General features: G+C 37.0%; 1 protein-coding gene and 1 long non-coding RNA gene across 2 annotated transcripts in view; one reads left to right on the top strand and one right to left on the bottom strand.

Annotated features, from left to right (window-relative positions):
* The window catches only part of LOC121403070, a 73,128-nt gene extending 69,965 nt beyond the window's left edge, over positions 1 to 3,163 (top strand). The window contains exon 2 of the long non-coding RNA XR_005967024.1: positions 2,969 to 3,163. This is a non-coding gene — a long non-coding RNA (uncharacterized LOC121403070). The remainder of the gene's footprint in view (positions 1 to 2,968) is intronic.
* Positions 3,164 to 4,323: 1,160 nt separating this feature from the next.
* LOC108714376 (2-lysophosphatidate phosphatase PLPPR4) overlaps positions 4,324 to 25,827 on the bottom strand; it is a 34,703-nt gene continuing 13,199 nt past the window's right edge. Inside the window, exons 2-7 of the mRNA XM_018258546.2 lie at positions 20,776 to 20,961; positions 17,954 to 18,083; positions 16,965 to 17,160; positions 14,901 to 14,958; positions 10,685 to 10,858; positions 4,324 to 8,976 (exon numbers count right to left, since the gene is read on the bottom strand). Coding sequence (XP_018114035.1) covers positions 7,633 to 8,976; positions 10,685 to 10,858; positions 14,901 to 14,958; positions 16,965 to 17,160; positions 17,954 to 18,083; positions 20,776 to 20,961 — 2,088 coding nt within the window. The 3' untranslated portion in view covers positions 4,324 to 7,632. The remainder of the gene's footprint in view (positions 8,977 to 10,684; positions 10,859 to 14,900; positions 14,959 to 16,964; positions 17,161 to 17,953; positions 18,084 to 20,775; positions 20,962 to 25,827) is intronic.

Below are 25,827 nucleotides of genomic sequence, written 5' to 3'. Positions count from 1 at the left end.
CCCCATGTGCTAAAGGTCTTTCCTGGGACCTTACCTCTCTGTGAGGCATTACAGGTCCATATCTGTAGTCATGGTAAAAGTTAGAAAGAGTTATAAAGTGCTAGTAAGTTTTGTGATAGTTGCTCTTGAGCAAGAGAAAGGCTCAGGGAAGATAGTGAGCAGCTTCCGCTTCAACGAGGAGAAATAGTGGGGTTAGGACCCCGTGGTGAGTCCACCACTAGTGCAGGTACTTTAGTAGGTGAGTTGAGGGCCAGTCAGGTGCCAAGGTACAAGACCCCAGGCTGAGTATCCCTGTGCACAAAGCTCTACTTCGTGGGATGAAAAGTGCCTGTAACCTACTTCATTGCAACTGTTCACTGTAAATAAAGCAGTTATTTTGCTGCAAGAAACCATCTCTTTGCTGCACAGAACTACAGAAGGTACCGGGACTTGCAGGGAGTTGCACAGGTGCATGTGAGTCATTGGCACAGTATAAGCATCAGTAGTCCTGTTTACACACTACAAAAGTACACTCAAGGGTGTGCTACATATACTGCATAATGTTTGTTGTGGGAATACAACTGTAAAGCAGATGTTAAAGTTAAAAAGCTTTTGGCATTATGTAATTATAGATGCACAGTGTGCCCAGGAGAAGTAACCCATAGCAACCAATCAGCAGGTAGCATATAATGGTGACCTGTTTAAACACACCTTATTGGTTGCTACGGTTACTGCTACTGGGCAAACTGTTTGCCTTTTATTACATATGGCTGTTAGTGTTTAAATATATACAGTAGTTCCCTAAACAGCACATTAACAAGGGTTAAGTTTGTATACTGTACAGTATATTTCTATAATTACACTAATGGTATATTGAATACAAAAACACAATTGATGTAATATAATAAATCTCTATACTATATCAATTTCTAGTTTTTTACATGTGATTTTTTTCATTGAAATGTGCTGCTTTGTAATGATTTGTTGTTTTATGTAATCATGCAAAGTGGTTTTACTAAATATACACACAGAAGCTATCTTGCACTATGGCTAATGTGTCAATTTAACTGAGTGCTTCTGTACCAATTTAGGTTTGCCCTAACAATATGTTGGATAATTACTATATGCAATCAAGAAATTGCTAACTATATTCACATGTAATAAGTTTTTCCTTCCCATCTATTTCACAGGGTAGAGTCGAGTTGTCTAGAGTAGAACTTGATTCTTCTTCGGTTTATATACAGACCTATTGATACATTTGCATACAAATAAAAATGCCTACGTATACATATATTAAACTATCCTTGGATATTATGGTTGTCATCCAATCAATTCTTAACGGCATTAATATAATCTGCCAATATAACATCACCCGGCAGGGCATTCCACAACTTGATTGTGAAGAACCACCTATGCTGCTTCAAGTGAAAGCTGAATATCCCAAGTCTAAAGGGGTCGCCTCTGTTACTTCGTTCTTTTTCTGTGTGAAAAGGATCCCCTGCTGTATGTTGATAATATGCTTAAATGTACTTGTAATGAGTATTTATGTGTCCTTGCACATGCACCAGTTTAGTTACACATTTCTGCACTCTCTCCATCTCATTAATATTTTTTTAAGGACTGGCGCCCACAACTGTACTGCATACTCAAAATGAAACCTTACCGGGAATATATATAGAGGAAAAATTAACTTCAATGCCTTTTTTTGAAGTTCTTATTATAACAATGAACAGCAAATATTTGCTATTTCTTGTTCGTAATAAATCACATTTTGTGAAGCAGATAAAGGTTCTATGAAATTGCATAGAAGAAGCTGACAAACTGAATTTTCTGAAAAAAAGTACCATGCAGTAAATCAGTACAAATCAAATGAGTCGTCCCATCTTGAAACCTTTTCATGTTTTTCCAGGTTTTTGCAAAGCCCATATGGATTCTTTTAGCATAATAATGTCCAACTATTCTAGAACAATGTGGTAAAGATATGATATTTATACCTTATTTCTTAATGATTAAATGGTTTTTATGAACGTTCTGTACCAATGACATAGTTTGGCGTGTGTTTTATTGCATGACTTTGTCCCCTGTGGATATGAATGACAGTCTTTGCAGGAACCCAAACATCAAAAATAGTTAAGAACTCCAGTAGTAGGAAATCCTGCAAATAAGGCTATGCTATTAGGAAATGTAATCCTTTTGTGTCATTATTTAAACCAAATGGTTTTATTCAGCTCCTTGTTCTATGAAAAAAACAAGCTGAGATAACTATTGGATATCTAGTGCCATCTATATGTAATGTTTCCTGATGATATGTAATCCTCAACCATTAAAGGCCCACTAACAACAAAAATATGAAGGGGTTTTATTTGTATTTACATATACTGATATGGGACTGGTTATCCAATGCTTGGGACCAAGTACACGTGGTATAAAAAAAAAAAGTTAAACTATTTGATTAAAATGGAGTCTATGGGAGATGACCTTCCTGACCCCTAATTTGAAGCTTTCTGGATAACAGGTCCCATGCCTGTACTCTGAACTGAAGCACAGGTAATGTTTATAGAAAAAGCTGCCGTGTAACCACATGGGCAGCCATTCAAATTGAAACTAGGCTATAGGGATAGTAGATAATAGGCTGTATAAAACACAATGGTTTTAATTTTACACAGAAAAATAAACAAGAATTAAATTCCTTTCATGGCTTCCTACCAAACTATATAGTTACTCTATACTCCATCATTACATTTACAGGGTTATATACAATACAAAATGGGTTACATGTAAAACCACATAATATACAAAGTATAGCATGTACAGCAAATATTTGCTCCCTACCGAACTACACAGTGAAAACTGTTTTCTTACCAAATAGGACAATTTTCAATGGAACCATTGTGATTAAAGGTGAATTCTCTACCACTCAGTAGAACTGAAGAAGACACTTGTATGAGGGCTGAAATGTTTTTAAGATCTCTCTCCTCCTTATTTATAGGTACTGGTTGAACCGATGAAAAGCTGTTCACGTCTTGGAGTTACTGGTTTCATAACCTTCTTTTCAAGCAATGGTTTCTTGAGGAAGTGACTAGCAGTCATGAAATGCATCAAGCCATGCTCCCCCCTGCCTGCCAACATCCAAGTGTTCATGTTATGATTTTAACTTTATACTTTGAATAAAATTGGTTTTAAACCCACACTCGTTTTCACATATCCAGTGGAACTTGCAGGCCGTCAGTGTGCGATTATTGCTTTGTGTTTGTTACCAGGTGACCAGAGTGGATCGGCCTCTGCCAATCAACACTGGATCAACACCACAGTCTTCCCCTCTTCTCCTTCGGCGTGTCTGCATTTTCAAGCAATCTTCAAACTTAATAATAAAACTTAATAATCTATTAAATTATGCAGATACTCCCTAAAATACTGACACCAGAAATTTTATTTTTTTATCTTATACTATAACATTGACTTTGCATTATGCTTTTTTCCCAAATCTCTTGAATTTTTCAAGTTTTTGCCTGAAACCCCCCCCCCAAAATAGGATTTTCAGGCTAACCCCAGCACAGACCACGAAAACTTGATTTCGACTTACTGTATACAGGACCTTGACGGGTCTGAGATGGTGAATTTTCTGATTCAAATTTTTTGTAGCATTGGAGCACCAAAAAGCCTGACCAGATAAATTTGAGATTTCAGTCCAGTGAGTATCCGTACACCAAGGCCAAAGTGTATGTACGGGGTGCTCGATTAAATTATGTATATATCCACGAACCGGCACACCCATGTAAAAATAATTCACTTTATTATTTTTTTTATTATATCATAATCCAACGTTTCTTTCCTCGTTGGATTCTTGAAAAAGGTCCCAACGAGGACCGAAACGTTGGATTATGATATAATAAAAAAATAAAAAATTAATTATTTTTACATGGGTGTGCCGGTTCCTTGACGTTCGTGGAGATGCCTTTTGACGAGGAGCACCCGGGACTTGATGGATTGGCGGTGAGTATATATATATATATATATATATATATATATATATATATATATATATATATATATATATATATATACCAATAGTTTCCAAAACAGCACTCCCTTTTGGTGAAAAAATGTAATCTTTATTTTTACATGGTATCTTATTCCAACGTTTCGATCCCTGTTGGGAACTTTTTCAAGGAATATGTATGTATATATAAACATGTTCTAAACTAAGAGCTAAGGGAGATCCCTACCATACTGTACAGGGCGCAAATCCTAACCCAGTCTTACCTTTTTATATTAGAAAGTAATAGTGGTAATTTCACCCTGTCCTTCTAATTGACTTGAAATGATACAGGTGAAAGGATAATGCACAGGAGATTTTATCTTTATTTTGTGATGTTATACACAATAAACTCACATGATAGCATTGATTTTTACTTAGATAAAATACATTTATAGCAATTTACAAATTTTTCAGTTTGAAAACATTTGCATAACATTTTATTAAACACATTACTTTACATAGAGGATTTCTTGTTGAAAAACATAGTCATATTTATTAGTCTTTATTCAATAAAGCCCAGCCTCACAAAGAAATTAGTGCCCTCTTTAGCAAGTAAGAAAATTAGAAATTTAAAAAGATGCCATCTGGTAATTAATTGTTTTGAAATTAAGGTATTAGTATAATGTAAACAAAGGTGACATTTACAAAAGGCATTATCTTTTATCAAATATCTCTGCAGGTGTCTCTTTAAACAAGTGATTCAATTTGTTTCATCTGTAGTCGGCGTTTCACAATATAATATGATTTAATACGGCATTTATAAAAAAACAGATTTTGGCACTTTAAGTATAAAATGACTTACATGAATGTGATTCATGTTAAAAGCACAGTTTCAGGGATTGCTGAAACACTCAGAAATCTCGTTTAAGACTTTGGAACGCTTGAGCAGAAAAAAGAAAATCTCATTATACCTGAACTGTACAGAGTTTTAAAATCACTTAAACCTTAGTTCTATATTGGTTAATAAACTTCTGAACGACCTAATGGGGGGGGTATGCCAAATGGTCAAATGTAATTTATTGGATTCATGAATATACAGCGAATGGTTTATTGCATAAATGGATATTATGCAATAACATGGGCAGAGTTTTCTTTCTTGTAGCCATAGCAATGAATTAACAGTTAGTGCTCAGCAGCCTAGTCCCGTTAGAATAATGAAAGCAAACATCTGGGTTACTTTCCTATCACAAACGTTGCCCATGTTATAAAATAACCCTGTGTCCGGAAGTATGCAGAATGGGATTGAGCTGTAGAATCTGTAAAACCCTGCTGAGGTTTATAAACACCAGCATGTAGGAATGCACATTGACTGTGTTGTTTTTCAGCTATTTGAAGGCATTTTGATGTTTCTTGTAATTTTGCAGAATGCTTTTATATTATAACAACCTTGAAAATGCTGAAAATAGGAACAAGTCTCTCTATCTTAGGACTGGGGGCCTCAATCCTGCAACTTCTAATAACATCTCTACTAGTGATGAGCCAGGCATGGCTTGGTAGTGAAATTCTGTATTTTATTTCATGAATTGGTGGTAAAAATTTGCCCCAAATAAACACTTTTTACTCCAATGCATTTTTTGCTCTAGAAAAAACGCCCATTGACTTCAATGCATTTAGCCCATCACTAGTGTCTGCTTGCTACTTGTATTAAAAACAGATCATTTTTATTTTTACAACCTTAGTTATATCTGTTCAGGGACAACTCAAAAAGAAGCTCCATCTGAAAACAGCACAGAGACTGTAAAAGCCCATGTTCCCTCAAAGTAAGAAACCAGACATGTAAATGTTATATAATATGGTCTTTACCATAAGATCATTTTAAATATTATATATGGCCAGTTATAAAGTTGGTCTGCATCAGAAAGAGGTGCAAATTTGAAGATGACAACCTTTCATGTAACCATATCCTCAATTCCAGCACTGCCAGCACCATCCTTGATGCAAAACATCTGTGCTTAGCATTGTTTACCTGTGGCCTGACATGAGACATAGAGAGCGTGGACATTGGAGAAAAAAGCTGAAGGGAGGTGTTACAGGATATTGCTCTACACGTGCTGCACAAAAATGTAGAAACATTTTAACTTCAGCGGGCATATTAATTATAGAGAGAAATTTCCCATAGAATTACCAGAAAATACTCTACTCTTAAGACCCATAAGGAAGGGTCTCTTATCTGTACCCTTTAATCATTATGCCCCTATATCAACTATCATTACCAGTTTCCTCTGGGGTGACAAAGTAGACTGCCAGCAGTCTTAATTTGTGACTTCTTGATGAATTCCTTGTCTTGCAACAGTAGTCTATTGGCCTGCAGCTGCTTTAAATGCCAGTTGGAAAATCAGTGAATTGTCAAATCTGACAGTCAGACTTTTATTTCTTTCATGAACTGTTTCTGTGAAGTATTTATGGTGTATGTATATTCTTTCTGAGATAGTGACAATGATTTTTAAGCAACATGTACCATTTATAAACTGGCATTGTTTCATTAAATGTCATATAACTGTATTACTAATTGTACTGTGCCAAATTCCACACCTTACACATTTGTTACAATATTGCTTACATCTTCACAGACATTCCTTTTATTGTGCCTTTCTTTGTGCTACCATTTAAATCTCTTGGACTTAAGCATTTTCTATTAAATTTGTGTAAACCCCAGGTTCACTACTTGGTGCTCCCAATAATATCTTGCAGTATTCTGCATTAATAATAGGAAACTTTTAGTTACCTTCTCATAAAAACATTAAAGTATACCTTTACACCTAAAATACATTAAACCCTGTTTTGGTGTGGGATAGTGAAGGTTAATCATAAAATAAGGATAAAAACATTCAGAGTCTCTAAATTCTCCAGGAGATAATGATTCTGTCAGTAGGAATGTCCCTAATATTGAGCACCTTTATTTCTTTAGTATGATCTGCACTTAATAAATGTTAAGCAGAATTCAGAAATTATAGTTAACAAAAGAAACAATAATACCATGGTGAATCGGATCCACACCAAAATCTGGAAAGTTAAGTGTGATTGATCCGCATTTACAGAGCTGTATGTCCTATTCTATACAGAAGCAACTTGACTGTCAAAAGAAGAACACATTAATATTCCTTATGTGCTTTAGCTGATATGCTATCTAGACTCAAAGCACCACATTTCACCTTTAATTTTTATTTTAGTGCATAAACGGCAAATGTAAATATTTTACATTAAATAAATCTTTTCTTTATTTTTGCTGTGAAAACTATAAATTCTTAGATTTAGGTCATAATATGTCTGAATTGGCACATTCATGAAATAAAGTGTCTAAAGTCTGTTACGCATTTTCTAGTTAGATCACATTTCTTCCTATAATCACTTTTTTCTTTAAGGAAATTGATTGTATAATGCGTTTGATTCTTCACATTGGTTTGACTTCTAAGCATTGTGCTTTTTTCAGCCCTTCTGCACAAGTTCTAAATTTTCCATTCTTCATCAGAAACTTTTACCTTCGATCATTCGATCATTAGTAAATTGGCACATATAATACTATTTCTAGCATTATCTCCCAAACTAATAAGAGCACAAGCGTTATCAATGTAGTATTAATTCATCTTAAACCAATGGAAATCTCACATATTGTTTCATTCTTTGTAGGTGCGAGTGGGTGAAGTTCCTTTGTAGAAGATGTTTCGAGTGCTCTCAGGGCTGTTACTCCTTTCTGGGATTAAAATGATATTGCCTTTTCTTCTTAGAGTAGAATCACGGCTCGAAGCAATAGATACAGTCTCTGACCCAATTTCACTTCCCTCCACTGGTGTAACTCGTATTGTAGTAATTCCATGAAGAAGGTGATCATTTTCTATGTTGCTCCTTTTTCTGTCAATTGTCCCAAAACTGTCTTTTAAGGATTCACAACTTTCGGAGTCTCTGTTGAGGTCATTCAGCTCATAGGCTTGCCGCAAGGTACCTATCTCAGGAGCTTTCCATTTCCAAGATCCACTGCCTTCTCCTTCTAAAGGCATCTGTATTATTGGCCTGTTGTTTTCTGGATGGGCTTCAATTCGTACAATATTTATTGGTTCATGTTCTGTGAGAGTCTTGTATCTGATTGAGCCAGTGCAACTAACTGTGCTTCCTTCTGAACTCTTTGGACTCCCTTGAAGCATTGCTTGCTGTTTTGACATGGCTATTACCTGCATGATTCTCGGTTGACTATTACTTCGACAAACAACACTTTTCTCAGCCACTTTAAGCCATTTTGATCTGGCAGAACTACATTTAGGAGATGTTGTAATTATATTCTCGTGTGTTTCTTCAGGAATATGCACTAACTGGGAGGACCCAGGCCTTGACTGAATTGAGACTCTTGGCCCACCAGGTATACCAGTATTGTTGCAGCCTGGAATACTGCCAGGTTGTAGTTTAAGATAAGAATTGCCTGGTCCTATGTGCTCTCCATTAACACCAACCCTCACTGGCTCAGAGCTAGACCTCATTTCTATTATCCTTTGTGGGGAAAGACCAGCTTCAGTCTCAATGACCTGCAAAGACAGCTTACGGCTTTCATTTTTAGTCTTCCATTGGGATAGGAGTTGCTTTGAACGGGCTGAATCCATTGATGCATGGATTGTTGCATTTCTTCTAGCTGGATCTTCAAAAGAGGGTGTATGCACCCTTGGCAGAGTATTGCTGAATGTTACCATGTTCTCCTTTCCCATAGGGCTTCGTGGTGTGATTACTTCCACATCGGTACTTGCTCTCTTAATATTTGTGAGAGAGCCTGATTCCCTATGATTTCTGGTCAAGATATTTTCTACATGATGGGTAGAGATGCCATCAGTGGTGCTGCCATTCTTTCCTGGTAGAATTCTATTGACATCTTGACTTATTTCTGTTAAAGATCTTAAAGGTTCTCTAATTGGAGGAGGTGGCTTTTGAGGAATGTTGTCTTCACTTGGCTGAAAGTTTCCTACAGCATAAAGTCCCTAAACATTGGAAAATGTGGATGATAAAAGCATAATAAAACATAAATTAAGACTGACGTTAATGCAATCCTATATAGAATCATTCCCATTATACAATAGATATTATGAGTTTTATAGTCTGAGCTTTGCTGAGAGACCCTTATATATAAAATTATATAGTCTTATACAAAGCTTTGCATTCTAGACATAGTTGGTTACTACAAAGTGTATTGTATTTTACAACTTTTTATTCATGAAGAGTTATTATATTGAAAGGAGGAAGACCAGGACACACCTGTGTGTGGTTTTGATTTGTAACCCTGTTTTTACAAATACAACAGTTTTTTCATTTTGAAGTTGCATAGATTCAGGCAGGTCTTAAACTTCCTAAATACAGTGTAACTACTGAACTGTAAGTAACTTATTATAGTGCACAACTAACCTACAATGTCATTCTATTAAGTGAATTAATCCAGTTAGATAACCGTCTTGAAATAATTACTAAAAATACAAATGCAGGATGCATAGCTATGATTTGCCTCACATACACACTAAACACTTGACTTTGGAGTATATTTACCATAAGGTGAAACTTTAGCTTGACACAGTTCACGGGAATGCTCTATTTTCACTTATATAGGATTTTAGGGAAATATGTTTTGTCATAGGATAAAATTAAGGGTTCTATAGAAGTGAATAGATATTATAACTGTGTTATAAACTGTGGCAATCACTTTTTTCACTCTTTGATATATATGGAAATATACATTATATAACTAAAATCTGTCACCTGCTGCCTTATCTGGAACATTCCTTTACTCAGTTTATTTTCCATAGAATATAACTTCGGTTATGGTTGCACTAAGAACAGGGCCGGGCCAAGGTATTTTGGCACCCTAGGCAAGGGCTTCAATCAATGTCCCAACTGGTCCTACATTACCATTTCCTACCTTACCATTCATACTGCTCCTTGTACCTGTGCCAGCAGCCATTATGTTGCCCCATGTACCTGTGCCAGCACCTATCATATTACCCCAATTTTTACCTGTGCCAACGGGAGTCAATCCCTCAGATTACCCCCAATCTGTACCTGTGCCAGCATAAGACAAAGCAGCCATCATAGTGTTAACCCCAGTCTGTAATTATGCCAGCGGTAGCCAAAAAATACATCATATTGCCCCTAATTTGTACCTGTGCCAGCAGAAGCCAAGAATCCATCATAATGCCCCATAGATCTGTGTACCTGTGCCAGCAGCTATCATATTACCCCTATTTGTACCTGTGCCAGCAGCAGCCAATCCCTCATATTTGCCATCAATCTGTACCTGTGCCAGCAGAAAATCCACAATATTGCCCCCAAATATGTATCTGTGCCAGCAGGAGCCAAAAATCCATCATATTGCCCACAAATATGTACCTGTGCCAGCAGCTGGCAAGAGGGATGTGGGGAGTGCCAGCAGTACAAATCACAGGCAAGAGGGGGGTTGGAATAGGCGGTTTATAAAATTGAAAAAGTAAGGCCAAGCAAACCAGGGTTTAAAAAACAAAATCACCTTTAAAGTGCGCCCCCCCATCACGATGGCGCCTTTGGCGGGTGCCTACTTTGCCTACCCCTAGTTCTGGCCCTGACTAGGAATGTTTTTGGCTCTGTTATAGACAGTGATAATTGTAACAATGTGTAACAATGCCTTGTGTATAATTGGAATTGCCTGCTGCATAAATTCCTTACCAAATATATAGCAATGCCTCCTCCCAATAAAAATCCACTGTAGACATCAATAGGGTGATTCTTGTACTGTGTTATACGTGTGAGGCCACATATAATCCCACATATTATAAAGGAGAACACCAACAATGGTTTCAGTAATTTAGAGGAGTCTGTTAATGTAGCATTGAAGTACATCTATGAAAGAAAAAAAAACAATAGAAAAATAATATGGTTACCATAAGAATGTTTACATGCTCAATATAACATTATTATTCTGCAATTTTTAGTCATTGAAATACTTCTATTCAAACTTAATTTGTTAGCCTTTATTGCCCTTAATCAATCTGAACTACCATATACAGGTAGATATATCCAGAACTAATGTTCTGACTTAAGCTGGAAACACTGTTTTATTTCTTCACTTTTAGGGAATCCCAGATACCTTGATCTAAATGTATAATATAGCCCTGCTAATAATTATCATAAAGGGGTGGTTCACATTTAACTTTCCGTGTGTTATAGAATGGATAATTCTAAGCAACTTTTCAACTGGCCTTCATTTATTCTTTTTTATAGTTTTTGAACTCTTTCCAGATTTTAATGGGGGGGGGGTCACTGAACCCATCTAAAAAACAAATGTTCTGTAAGTCTACACATTTACTGTTATTGCCTGGGACACCTGGGACAATATGTCTGGCCCTATGTCAGTTTTAAAAATTAAATATAAAAAAATCAGTTTGCTGTTTTGAAAAGGGGATTTCAGTGCAGAAGTCTTCTGGAACAGCACTAATAACTGGTGTGTTTTGAAAAAAAAAACATGTTTTCCCATAATAGTATCACTTTAACTTAAAGGAGAAAAACCCCTTTAATAAACAATGGGTTAATTTGTCTTTACTTTAACAGTCTTTGCATCTTCTGTTGAACATTAAATAGTTAAAGGTAAGAACAGTTTGAAGAGTTGGAACTGCCACTCCCTTCAGGTCTAAAGACCACATACCATTGGTGGAACATGTACTAACTCTCAGGAATGACTAGATGTTATACACTTTTTACAAAAAACACATTGCTGGTGACATTGCATTGTTACAATCAATTAGCCTTTAGTTACATTATTTAGATCAAAATGCGGGGCTCTTGCAGTTCAAGGTTGGCCAGTGAACTGATACAAATACTCACTGGGTTATCATTTCACCCAGTTTCTTGTTTTAACTTATTTACAACTTACTTTTTTGAAATGATAACGTACTTTGATGAAGACCAGATTTGATTTGCCAAAAATGAACACCCAAATGAAAAAAACGTATACCTTTATGCATTCCTACACATAATTAATGTGCATTCCTAGCACAGAAAGATGTGCATTCATAGGTAATTCTGTATAAGGGGCCACAGCTTATTCTCCAGGAAAGCAAGGCAATGGGGAAATATATTATTTACATTTCTATGCATAGTCAGGGAGAGCAATGTATAATTCAGCTGTGGTGGCACAGTACATCCAGGTCTGATGGGCAAAGCAGTTATACAGGGGTTCTGCCTCTATAAATGAGGGTTTTTGTATATTCCATCCATTTATTTAATAAAGAATACAGCCCCACCTCCATGTATAATAATAATACACCAAAATAAAAAACAAAAGTGGGCTGCATTCTCCTGTAACATGAAGTGGCTTAGTGTGTGGGACTGAAAAGAATTAATTGATACTTGAGCAAGGTTGGCTGCGTGCCTTGGCTGCTTTTACCATTTAAACGTAGGAAGGAAAGAGATGTATTTTCAGCACAGTTAAAAGCTTGTCATTGTGTCATTCAAAGTCTGATCTAACATTGCATCTAAACTTAACAGAATATTTCACATGCAAAACTGTTCCTTCCCTAGAACTTCATGACCAAGTGACTTGAGCTGGTAAACCTCCAGCATGCCATTAACATTTATATTAAGCCATAAGAAAGAGCTTGCTGTTTTGTACTCCTGAAATGCTTTTCTTTCTCTCATAATAATGATTAGTTTAAAGCTAAAAAGAGCCTTTGATTATTAGTTCCACAGGGGTGATGTTTTTAATGCTTTTATTGTAATTGCTGGTTATTTAGTTACATGTCAATCTGTCAGTCCATCATAGTGTTGGTGTTTAGCAGTAGACCACTTGGTTTAGACAACCTCAGGATCTGTGCTGAACATGTAAGAATTTTCTGACCTACATGGTAGAGTGTAATGGAAGCCAGTGTTGACCCCTCCCTGTTTTTGAACCACACCCAATTTAAACCATAAGACTATATCCACATTAATGGTCGTAGCACACCAAACAACCAAACGGTTGGTACTTACTGCAGGAAAATACCCATCACTCATATATGAAAAGGTCATATTAGGACATACCCTTAAATCCATATGCCTCCTCCTCCCCTGTGGATAACACTAAAAACAATCTCCAAATGCTAACAAACTCTCTGAACAAACCCCTACCAGGCTCACATACCACAGATGGAGTAAGGCAAAGTATGGCACACACAAGTGGAGTAGGACCGGTAGAGTAGGCAACCACAGATTGGCAGACTATGGCACATGAAGGGAGCATAGGGCAGGCAGAGAATGCCACACACAGGGCGTATAGTATGGCACACACAGGGAGCGTAGGACAGGCAGAGTGTGGCACACACAGGCAGTGTAGGGCAGGCAGAGTATGGCACACAGAAAGCATAGGGCAGGTAGAGTGTGGCATACACAGGGAGAATAGGGCAGGCAGGGAATGGCACACACACAAGCATATGGCAGGTAGAGTATGACACACACATAGGCAGAGGACAGGCAGAGTATGGCACATACAAGGAGCATTGGGCAGGCAGAATATGGCACACACAGGGAGCACAGTACGGCATACACAGACAGAAAATAGGACACACAGTGAGCATAGGGAGTATGGCACACAGGAGCATAGGGAATGCACAACAGAGCAGGAGATGGTGAAACTTATAAGGACCACTCTAAGGGCATTGGCCGATGGGGAGATTTTTGTCGCCCACAGTCATGCATAAATATAGTGGGTGACAAATCTCCACAGTGTTACAGGTGTGAACAATGCCTGGGGGATTACTGGTGTGAACAATGTAGGCGTTTACTGTCTAAATGTAAGTGTAAACAATGCAGGGGCCAATCTCAGTAGTGATACTTTTTAAATCTTACACAAGGTAACCAGTCACAGCAGGAAGATTTCATGTGGGGGCCACACAAAGGGGGGGGGTCACGGGCTGCCATTTGGACAGCACTGAATTAGTCACTCATAGCATTGTGAATGTAATTCATAATGCAAGAATTGAGATAAAACAAGTAAATATTTAGACAATTCTGCAGAGGTGGATAGGTTTTTATAGTTCTTGTTCTTGGGATAATAAGAGTGCAGTCTAATTATAGTATAAAAAATAAGGTTTCTCCTGCATATAGGAGAAAAACACAGGGTGAAATGAAAAGGCTGTTTTTGAGAGTATATAAAAAAGGCACCAATTTCATCCTAGCAACCGCATTTCTCTAGGTTACATTAGTGCAGGCACAGCTATCTCTATTGTTTCCATTCATTCAGCGTCTGTGTTTCCCTTGCTGATCAATCCCAGCATTCTGATTTTATTTTCTTACACTGTTTTCTGTTGTTTAGTGGAATGTTTCATCACTTGCAACACATTTTTTCAGGATGGTATTACAAAAATTGGTTTTCAGGTATTGCTTGAAAGGAGTTTCATTCATGCACTCCTGACTTGGCTATTCATATACCCATTGTTTCTTGAATCTTGAATGTAACTCCATTGTAGGAAACATATTGAGTGTTTTAGGGGTAATATAGGATGGGGAATTGTATCCCACTGAGGATGTATATATCCAACAACAAAGGATAGTCTCACCCACTCCCATAGCGACATTATTGTGACATAAAGTCACAGAGTAATCAAATAGGCTAAACTACAAAGCAACCTATGAAAAACAGAAACATGTGTACAAAAGAGATTTGGGGTGATTGCCTGCCTGTATTTCCTGACCTGGATAGTCATAAAACTATGGCTAAATGATTGATACACTGATATTTTCCTATATCTCTCACAATTTCACGAGCTGAGGGGGGCCCTCCACTCAAAAACTCCTGGCCTGTATGACACACAGTTAACAATGTTGGAGGATGATTTCTTACAACTCACTTTTACATTTTGATGTGTAGATGGATAGACAGATAGATAGGAAGCTAAATAGATCTACTTACAGAAATGTAGACTGCTGCAAATGCTGCAAGCGTGGCATGTTGAGAAGGAAATGACTTTCTGCCAGAAGAAGACAAAAATGTGAGCATTTTACACACAATTCTATAAGGAAACTTTAATAGTGCCACATTTATTGCAGAGGATACATGCTGACTTGCTCTGATAACCACAAGATCACTGTTAGTAACTGTTGGTCCCACAAAGGACATTAGGTTTGTTCTGTAGAACTGGGTCACATATTCAGACGGAGCCCAATTTAGCAGTTGCCAGTACAAACTTACTTCCCCATTAGGGCTTTTAGATTTTACAGGAACAGAATTTGTTTTCTGAATTACTGCTCTTACTGCTCATAAAATTTTTACGTGTTTTTTCTTAGAGTGACTTCTGCCGGAAGCAATCTGCCATTCACATGGTGTAAAATTACACGCAGCTTGATAAATTCGCCATTTATTTTACACAATTTACACCATTTTTTCAGCAAATTTCATTTTACACAGCATAATAAATATTCCCCATAGAGTTTGCAATGGATGAATTGAATCTTAGCTGTAAGAACATTTCTGCTAGACATAAAATCATCTCTTTAAAAGTCAAAGAAACTACAAGACATGCAACAAATATTCAATCATTTTCCTATACATAATCATCCAGTTTTTCTTATACCTAAGAATATTTCATGTATTTTATGATATATGCGTTTTAAGACATGTTGCAGAAAAAAATAGTTTGTGGTTTGTGTGCTGAAACGAATTTTAAAGAATAGTGCTGCCGGTGCTGACGGGGGATTACCAACTTAGAATTCCATACAGTTGCCATATGCCAATGAGTGGATATAATCAGTTTGCAGTTGGTTGTTTAATGAATGGAGGCACTGGGAAGTGACTAGCTCCCACTTGAGACTGATTATAAAGTAACTAAACTTCAATCAAATGTACTCATCAGTACTCAAAATTGTCAAGTTGCCAACTACACTAAGAAAAGGCACTGTTTTTACTTTACATCTTTACATATGAAGGGATAGCACTGAAAGGGCTGTTGCCCATGGACTAAAATGAGACTAGGCTGCATGCTTTTGGTGAGCTACATAGATGAACATAGAACTTTACAGGTTCTAAATATTATTATATTCAGTGAGTGGCAATAAAATTACATCATTCTCTGCCTCAGTCCCAGTTCAGGACACCGGATAGAAATAACAACTTTCCTTGCTTGTAGTTTTTAATAGTTCATATAAATTATAATGATGTCATTTCTCACCGGGCCAATTGAGAAAACATAAGTAAGGGGAAGATGAACAGATGTGAAATGAAAAGGTAGCCTCCTAATGTTTTGCTCTGTCTTCACTAAATGGGAAACAATTATTTAAAAATAATCCTATTTTCGTCTTGAAAGAAACCAACAGACACCCACAGAATATTCCTTTCATCCTATGGCAGGTGTAAAAACTGCAGAAGTAGCCAAGAACACAGAAAAGATCCAATTATGGAATTATACCCTTTCTTCAAATACACAGGACATGGTTTGCTGCCTATTGCTTTATAAGTACCAAATCTACAATGTTGAGACAACTGTAAAACTTTTATCACTTGACTATAAACCCTGAAAAATAATTACCCAAACACATGCATGTCCAGTAACACTCCCTGCAGGAGAACATATATGCACAACCGAGGTAGGAACATTTACTGGATACAGAGCATGTTCCTGTTGTCAATAAGATGGATATTCTTTAGAATGAACACAGACTATAGCACATAAAGCCTGCAGGCAGTTATAATGGCAGGATTACAGCAAACTGGAGAGCTGCTGAATAAAAAGATAAATAACTCCACAACCAATGAAAAAATGAGTGGAATTATTTTCCCCCTTACCCTCATAATTCTGTTTCCATACATGCAACCCATGCCTAACTAGCAGTACTGAAGTGATATCAACCTACCAGAGTTGATTTTCAGGGTATTTTTGGCCACACATATGCTATGTCCCTGAATTACACCCATTCATTAATGTATGTATTTCAAGATCTCTGCATTTAAAAAGATAAAAAGAGCTTCAGAATTCCATACCTCCCAGAATTTATAACTGCAAGGTCCGAGCCAGAACAAATGTCTTCCAAAACATATGGATTTTCTTTGCAGGATATATTTAAAGACGTGTAGTTAGGTTTACACACAGTCAAGAAATATGGGGTTTGGTAACCAGTTGAGAGTTGAATAATGTCAGTTATCAGAGCAGTAGAACATAATCCAAAAATATGGACCCCTACAAGGTAAAACAAAACATATTAGCATGCAGCATGTAAGTCATTGCATTGATAACTTATTTATAGGATGCTCTCTCTTTCTCTTTCTATTTATTAGTTGATTCATAATTATCCCATGTGTGTTTGAATTCCTTTGCTAAATTTGTTCCTTTTGAATTTGCTTCTTGCAGGATTGCCACGGGTCTCCATTTTGGAGTAGTGAGTCTTGTGTTAGGACAGGAGGAGTGAGGCATGTAGGCATCCACCTTCCACCCCCACTTGCCATAGAGATATCCAAGTTAGATTACCCAAGTTAGGGAGTGGCAGAGGTTGCGGCGTACAACAGTATCCTGTCCTGGTGCCCCTTTGCAGCCATTGATTAAACATGGATTTTATTTGAGAATCTCCTTCCCAAGGGAAGCTTCTGCAGTATTTTGAAAGTATATGGTACAGTAAAATTGCCATGTTTTTACCCACAATTTATGATTCAATGAGCATTTCAGTGCTGAACACATGTATGAATACCTACTTACTGCACAAGGCTCACATGCACTAGATTTGTCTGCCTACAAACCAGCATAAAACTAGAAAGGGGTGCATATAGGCACTGGTATGTTAGTACATGGCAATTCCATGGGCACAACTATAGTTGGTCGTAAATCTTATGTCCATATATTAAATGGGTGTAATTTCTTTTGGTTATCTTTCAATGAATAAATGCATACTGTCATTTCTTTTAGTACAAAACTATGATATATTGGCATGGTGGGGAAATGGTTGCAATAAGTGCATTGTAGAAATCATTACAAATACCTATAAATCTGACCGCTCTTCTTAAGAAAGAGTTGAAGTTGCATCCTCCAGCATTTATATTGGCTTCTGCTCCTATTCCATTTCTTCTCTTAGACAAGCAGCAGTACAAAACACCTTCTCCTACCATGATCTGAAGGAAAAAGAAGACCCGTAAGTGATCATTATTTGTGCTGTAGATAATATATATTTAAGCAGAGGAGTAACCTTACACTCATAGATAACAATGTTTCAATGGGAAAAAACAATAAAGAAGAAACACATGCAGTTTATACATTTCCTCACTAGTCCTTTGATATTGGACTGGAATATCTGATAATCACCATTTTCCAAGTTTAATGGTCAGTTTGTTGTGTATTTATTTATAAGTTGTTGGATATCTGTTAGTTAGGTCACGAGTTTTGTGCGGCTACACTGAGCGGAGATAGGCCTGGAAATGCTTGTTTTCTCATTTTTCAGATCGATCTCTGCTCAGCTCCGTATAAGAGTGGATCATGTTCCCTCCACCTTATTAAAATCCGCAGGTGGAGAGAAGCAGTTAATATGCTATGTGTGCCCTTGCCCTTAGAGTTATAATTCTGGTATAGTCTTTGAGAGAATCTAGACAAAAATCATTTAACCCCCAAGTTAAGTATGTATGGAGAATGTAGACATTACATTTATTTTGTTTGCAGATGAACAGAAGAAGTAGATCCTTCAGCTTTCTAGCTGAAATGGGATGAATATCCTCTTGTTAAACATAAGTGCAATTAATTGGGTTTGTGTTTCTTGTACCTGCTTCGGGTGGGCACGTGAGCAATACACTTAAGACTTAAGAAACTCTACATACATGTACCCTGCATGAGCCTGCTCAAGTAACTCTTGGGCAGTAATAAAATGGTGCCCTTCAATTAAAACACCTTGGGCTGGTTGTGTTTTTCTTTTTTTTATAATAAAGTTATAGGATTTTAGGAACTATTGTACTATTTTGATTGTTTTCCCTGTCCCTGGCATCCAAGGGCATCTACTGTGTTTATTATACAAATTAATTTATTCTTAAACTTGGACTCTACTACAGTGACTGCATTTCAAAAACAAACCACAACATAAAAATGCAAGTGTTATTATTAATCTTTATTTGTAATGGATCTGACCAAAAGAAAAAAGTTGTAACCCCTAAAGTTATTATGGAATACAATAAATACGAAATTGAAGTAAAAACAGTTCTGCACTGTACTTTGTAAATATTGTCCTACTAATTAAAAAAAACAAACAAATGACATGTGTAACCCTATTCTGCTACTGCTATAAATCTTGCACTGATCATCTTCCTTGTGGTGCTACAGGAGACCTGTGTTTCCATAAAAGGGGAGCTTTGGCTATGATTTGGCGTTCTTTCAACCAGGAACAGGACAGACTGGGCTGTACTACCCCTCCCTGGGACTTTCCCTAACCCACACACACACAGAGGAAAGGGTGATGGGTTTATTTGCAGTACCTTTAATATAATGCATACAGCCTGCCAGCCAGGAGCCAACTTTACATAATATTTTATATGGCTTTATCTCTGTGCTGCTGAGGGGAACCCCCACTTATGTGGCACTCCCTTTGTGTCCCCACTCCCTTTGGCTTTCTGTGCCCTGAGAAGAGCACACGTTACTCTTTAGAGCACTGGCAAGGACCCCTTTCCTTGCACACCCTAAATAGAGCATGATTTTCTGCCACTGGGGATCCCTACTGACTGTCAGCTCACAGGGATGGGGACTCCTCCCCCTCTTTGCACAGAACCACACAGAGGAGAGACAAGTATACATAGCTTTCCTACACACAATTAAAATCTCCATCTTTTAAGAATTTCTAAAGTTGACAGTACAAATGCTTAATGATTGGAGAGTACTGGAGAGCTGCTGAATGATTCAGCAATCTTAAAAAAAAATTACAAATAAATGCAAAGTGTCTGCAATATACTAAAAGCTAATTTAAAGGTGATCTAAATCTTTAAAAGTTGCCAAAAAATAAATCTTTTTTTGATATCATAGCCTGTGTTTTAGCAACTTTTTACTTACTAACAAGTAGTATAGGTTTAAAATAAACTATAAAGGTGACAGAGACAAAGAATATCATTTTTGACTTCAGAGGTAGCATACAAATGAATAAATGCTGTCCATTTTGTTAGCTTTATGTGTGACCTTTGACAGCGAAATGCCTTTGAGGATGTGCTACAGAAATCACAGACATATGGTGTAAAAATATTATGCTATACAAGCCCTTTCTTATTGTTCAGGGTATCTTATAATTGCTTTCTGCCCAGAGCATGCATTTGTTATATTGGTATGCCACCTACAGTCATTAGTTACAACACCTTATTCCTGTGTTAGGTTCTGGCTTCCTAACTAAGACACATTAGGAAAAGGAGAGACAATGTTATTGCTTCATATCTCTAAACCATCTACAGAGAGATTATACATATACGTTATGGCTCTTTAGATTTGTTTATTGAGCTTAGTGACAATGTTTTTATCTGTCATACCTGTCTTTCCGCCTGAAATGTTAAAAAACACAAATCCTCCAGTATTCAAAAAACTGCAAAATATTCTGAAAAGATTTTTTAAAATTGATAGTTTTGTTATGATGCCACAATATTTTAAAGAACTGGCAATTTGACAGCTGACTATGTCTTGTAAAATCCTGAAATAGGAGGCACTTGCAGAAAAAAAATATATACAAGTCCTGTGAGTGCAGTTTATTCTGCCTTATATAAACATACTTTTTCATACTTTCTTTATTAATGTCATTTCAGACTCAGGTATTATGCAAAGCGCTAGGGAGAGTAAAAACAGACTTACCGTTGCTGCAGGTCCTGCAAATGTCAAGCACAGCAGCATCAGGAAAGGGATGGACTCCTGGGTAGGTTCAATATAGGGCATGCTGAGACTTCTGTCATAGCAGCTAAACCCCGAATTTACTGGTTTAAAGACATCTGTTAGCTCCAAAAAATATAGACTAACCACAGAAGAAGCCAAAATCGGCAGCTAGTGGGGAAAATAAACAATTAAAAAACACATTAATATGGCCTATACACACAATCAACATTTTAAAATGAACATGCCTCTTTATAATAGACTGGAATTTGGTAGCAACATTTGTTTTTTAGTTGTGCCTTTTAAATGAGAACTAACCCCTAAACATGTATATGGCTTACAATGTGATGTTTTATATACTGAACTCATTGCACCAGCCTAAAGTTTCAGCTTCTCAATATCAGCAATGATCCAGGACTTCAAACTTGTCACAGGGGTCACCATCTTGGAAAGTGTCTGCAACACTCACATGCTCAGTGGGCTCTGAGCAGCTGTTGAGAAGCTAAGATTAGGAGTCATCGCAAATTATCAATCAGAAAATGAGGTTGGTCTGTAATATAAGGCTGATTATTAAATTCCGATTGCACTGGTTTCTGTGCTGCCATGTAGTAATTATCTGTATTCATTACTTATCAGCCTTATATTGTGACATTTATATTCTATGTTTACTGTATATTGTGAGTGCTCAGTAAGTGACAGCAGCACAGAGCATGTGCAGTCAATCAGCAGAAAAGAAGAAGGGGAGCTACTGGGGCATCTTCAGAGGCACAGATCTTCCCTGCTAAAGGGCTGTGGTTGCGTTGGGCTGGTACAGATGCCCAAAACATAATGTACAACATTTCTAGCGACTACGTTAGTTAAGCTTTAGTTCTCCTTTAATTTGTTTATTAATGACATGGTTGGCATTGTATGTAGTAAGTACTGTCTCAGCAAGCCATTGCTGTTTTGTAAGAAAGAAAGAAATGTGATTGTGCTGTAAACTGGCAAATGAGGTTCAATGCTGATAAATGCAACACTATGCAAACATCATAAATATTAGTTGTAACCTAAATAGATGATTAATTAAGAAGAATTTAATGATTTTCATGGATAACAATCAGTGTATCTCAAGGCAGTGTCTTTTAAAGCAAATAAAGTACTGTCATGCATAAAAAGGGCATTTCAAGGAATGAAAACATAGTTTTCCCTCTTTATAAATCCATGGTAAGACTTCACCTTGAGTTTGTATTGCAGCTTTTGGGTTCCAGTTCTTAAAGGATAAAATGAGTTGAAGTGAGTGCAGAGATGTGCAACTAAACTGGTAAAAGAAATGAAGCAATTAAACTAGGAGGTAAGTCTATCAAAGTTGGGGTTGTTTTTTTCTGGAGAAAATGAGCTCTTCGTGTGAGTGCTTGGTGGCTGTGAAATTCCCGGGCTGAGTGATTTTGTGTTTTCAGATCCCTTATTGTCTTTAAGAAGGGCTTGCATGGCTTCTTGGACAGACAATTTGTTTTTTTTAAACCCAAAGTAATTATGTAACTATGTATTCAACATCAAAACCTGTGGCTTTACAAAGGACATACAGAGCACTCAGGATGGTGCCAGAAGACTTACCAAGATCCTGATACATACTAACTAACTGCTGGAAAGTGTTGTGCCCAATTTTGTGAACAAAAAATCATGGAGGCTGTTGTGAAAGTATGGATTGTCTGGTCAGTAACACCCAACAGAGCCAACAGATGGTCAGTGGCTTAAGAACAGCCTGGGGCCCAGAAGTTAGCTTTTTTTGTACTTATGCCTGACCATATGTATAGTTTTATAGTAATATAGAAAAGCCAGATAAACGTCCAGTCAACAAAAGGACTTGTCATTAGCATAGTCTCTTAACTAGTAATGCATTTTTGGCAGTATATACTGAATTCTCATGCTATCTATCCCTTCTCATTGCCATTGGTTGTGCCTCATCCACAAATGTGTAATAATTTGGCAGCCTAATCAAGCGTGGTATAGTGGAGCCGCTAATTTATGGACAGAATACTATCTTTGCTTGAACTTTTTTTGTAGTGTATACATTATTATTTCATGCAATATTTTATTTTACGACTTTTAAAGCTACTGTGTGCAACAAATAGTTTTGTATAGCGTTTCACACTGGGCATGCAAAATCACAAACATTCGATAATAATTTCTGATAAGACAGTCTGGAACAATTTTGCATGACATTTATAGTATTAAAGAGGCATCTATTATCATTATTTCAGTAAATACTGATGCTATTGTTATCTGTGTGAACTATAGCTTCTGCACGCACAGTAAATGCAAAGGTGTAGAGGGCAGTTGCTGTAACTGGAAGTGAGCAGTTAAATATTGTAATTGCAGAGAAAAGGCAGAAGCATAGGCCTATTATTCTTCATATGTAACCCTAATGAACTATTTAAAATGCTAACCATAACACAGATTTACTAATTTATTTCTGCTCTCAGTGCAAATTGTTTATCCTGACCTCATTCTTGTCAAGTCTAATCAACTGATGTCTGTGCAGCATCTTATTGGACCCAAATAGCAGTAGCACTGAAGCAGCAGATATCCAGAACTCTATTAACAAGTGATTTCATTGCAGTCACACATTGCATCACACACAGGTGTTCCTGGATGTCAAATAATCCAAATAATTTTGCAGACTAACAGAAAAAAATGGTTGAAAAACAAAGTGCCAAGATGTAATAATATTAAGGGGCAGATTTATCAATGGCTGAAGTGAAAATTCAAAGTATAAAAAATAGCGTGGATGCATAATTATCAGGGCATAAGAACAGGGGCAGCAGACCCAACTGCTGTGAGTGGGGTCCAGTAGCATAGCGTTCATGAGGGGGCTTGACTAATGGACTATAATACTAGATCTTTGAAAAACAGGTCACATTCCTCAAGATTTTTGTTTACTATCAAAAGGGAACACAATTGAAATACAACTAGTGTAAACAATAGGGTTGGGCGAATCTGGCCAGTTTCGCCACTAGAGTCTATGGGCGGTATTTTTACGGGGAAATTCTGCAAAAAAATTCGCTCATCACTAGTAACAGTAAATTGCTAGCTAGTAAATGGAATGTTACCAAAACGAAGTTCCATTGCTGCTGTGATTGTGTGGCTTTGTTATTTCTGGCAGTAGATCTAGTTGAGCTCTCCTGAGGGTATATATCCAGGGAAACATGGACCAGAGCGCTATCAGCACCTGCACTTGCCAGAAGTCAGCAGGGATTATTTGTTTTGCTGCTGAGGTGGTCCTGAATGGTGTTTTCCCAAATAATTTGGCTATGTTGTACTCTTACTTATTATAGACTCATAATGGAGTTTGTAACCAGTTCCTGTTTGCTCTCTCAGCTCCTAATGGAGGCCTTTCCAAAACCACAGATGTGCCCTAGGCTCCTGCATGCATTTGATAGCTCTGTTCCATGTTACTACTGCACTTGGATGGGTTTTTACCCATTTAACACTTCACCAAATTTGCCACCTAGCATTACACCCTCTCTTTATAATGGGTCGGCCAAAGGAGTTATTTCCATAGGTCAATGTTTTGCCTGGCTTTTATTTTTTATCTCGTCCCTTTTAACCATTCATTGTTGTATCAGTTCTACATTCTGTGTGTTCCGGTTCTGATTCCTGACTTGTGTAATTAGCTAGCCTTGGTCTTTGATACTTGGATTTTCTGACCACTGTCATTATTTTACTTTTCGCTGTTGTCACCATGCTGTCAGAAGGTACATTTATTTCCCTGAATGATTATAGTTCCTTGGTTTCCATATAATACTGTTAGCGGCATATATCGTTTTAATTTCCATCATTTGCAGTGTAGTTGCAGATTGATGATTTTGATGATTATCATTCCAACTGCTACCAAACAAGAGATTTCATATTACTTATACTCTTCACAACATCTTAGGAAGGCATATTGCAAAGCTGGCACAGGTGTTCTGTATACTAATTTACATATCACAAACCCCCAGGATTCAACTGGTAACCTGGATTCACACACCTGAATTACAATCCCATTCTCATGATTCCACTTAATCACATTTCCTTAGAAGGTATCTGCAAATACAAATCTTATAAATGGTTTCTATCTCCTTGTCACATGCCTTTGTTCTTCATAATCAAGAATCAAATCCAAGGCAGGACAACAGACCAGACAATATAAGAGCCAGGCCAGGAAATGTTTAAACAGAAGGGCTTAAATGAGCTGAGCTCTGACCTAAACAGCTAATATGGTCACTGCACTTTTGTAAACACATTGGGGAAAGAACTTGATAATTCATCAGGAACCTTTCTGATCCAGTGGTTTAAATCCTATCAGAACCTTACAATATAGGGCCTATTTATCATGCATTGTAAAATAGTTTTTGCTGGAAAATTGATGCTTGGTGGTAAAAATGGTATTTATACCGCACAGTATATTATGTTAACTTTTTATGCAATTATTAAAAATTACAAGGAAATTATTAGGAAAAAATAGGTGGCTAGTAAATTCTACTAGCTAGTAAATGCTAGTAGATTTTTTTTTGCTGACAATTTGTACACATCTTGATAATATGCTTTTTTTATACGCCAATGCCTGGTGATCAGATGGTAATGTGTGGGGTATGTGGTTGCTGTTTTTCGCATTATAAATAGGCTAAGTGTGGTGTTTGAAGCCAGAAAAAAATGTTGTTGAGGCATCATAAATCATTAAAAATTCTAAACAAAAAAGACAAAAAACATTGAGTTTAGATTCCTCTCCTCTACAGGAATGCAATCTATAGTGATCTTATTGTCATTCACTTGCTGAGGGAAAGATCACAGCTTTTGTCCTAGACTCGGCCCCATAGTGATTATCTGCTTTCATGAATTTCACAACAGTAAACTCTCATTCCTTACCACCTGCCAAACAACTGTATACTCTGTAATGAAGAATAAAGTTGTATGGAAAATGATGTATCCCTTAATGTATGACACACACAAACCCTCTTTGAACTAATGTATCCTCAAAGAGCACATGAATGCACAAACAAGTTTTGAGGCCAGCAC

This window comes from Xenopus laevis, chromosome 4L, assembly GCF_017654675.1.
Source record: "Xenopus laevis strain J_2021 chromosome 4L, Xenopus_laevis_v10.1, whole genome shotgun sequence".
In the NCBI taxonomy this organism is placed as follows: Eukaryota; Metazoa; Chordata; class Amphibia; order Anura; family Pipidae; genus Xenopus; species Xenopus laevis.
Note: the sequence above shows the minus strand (reverse complement) of the source record. Positions and strands in the feature narration are given on the sequence as shown.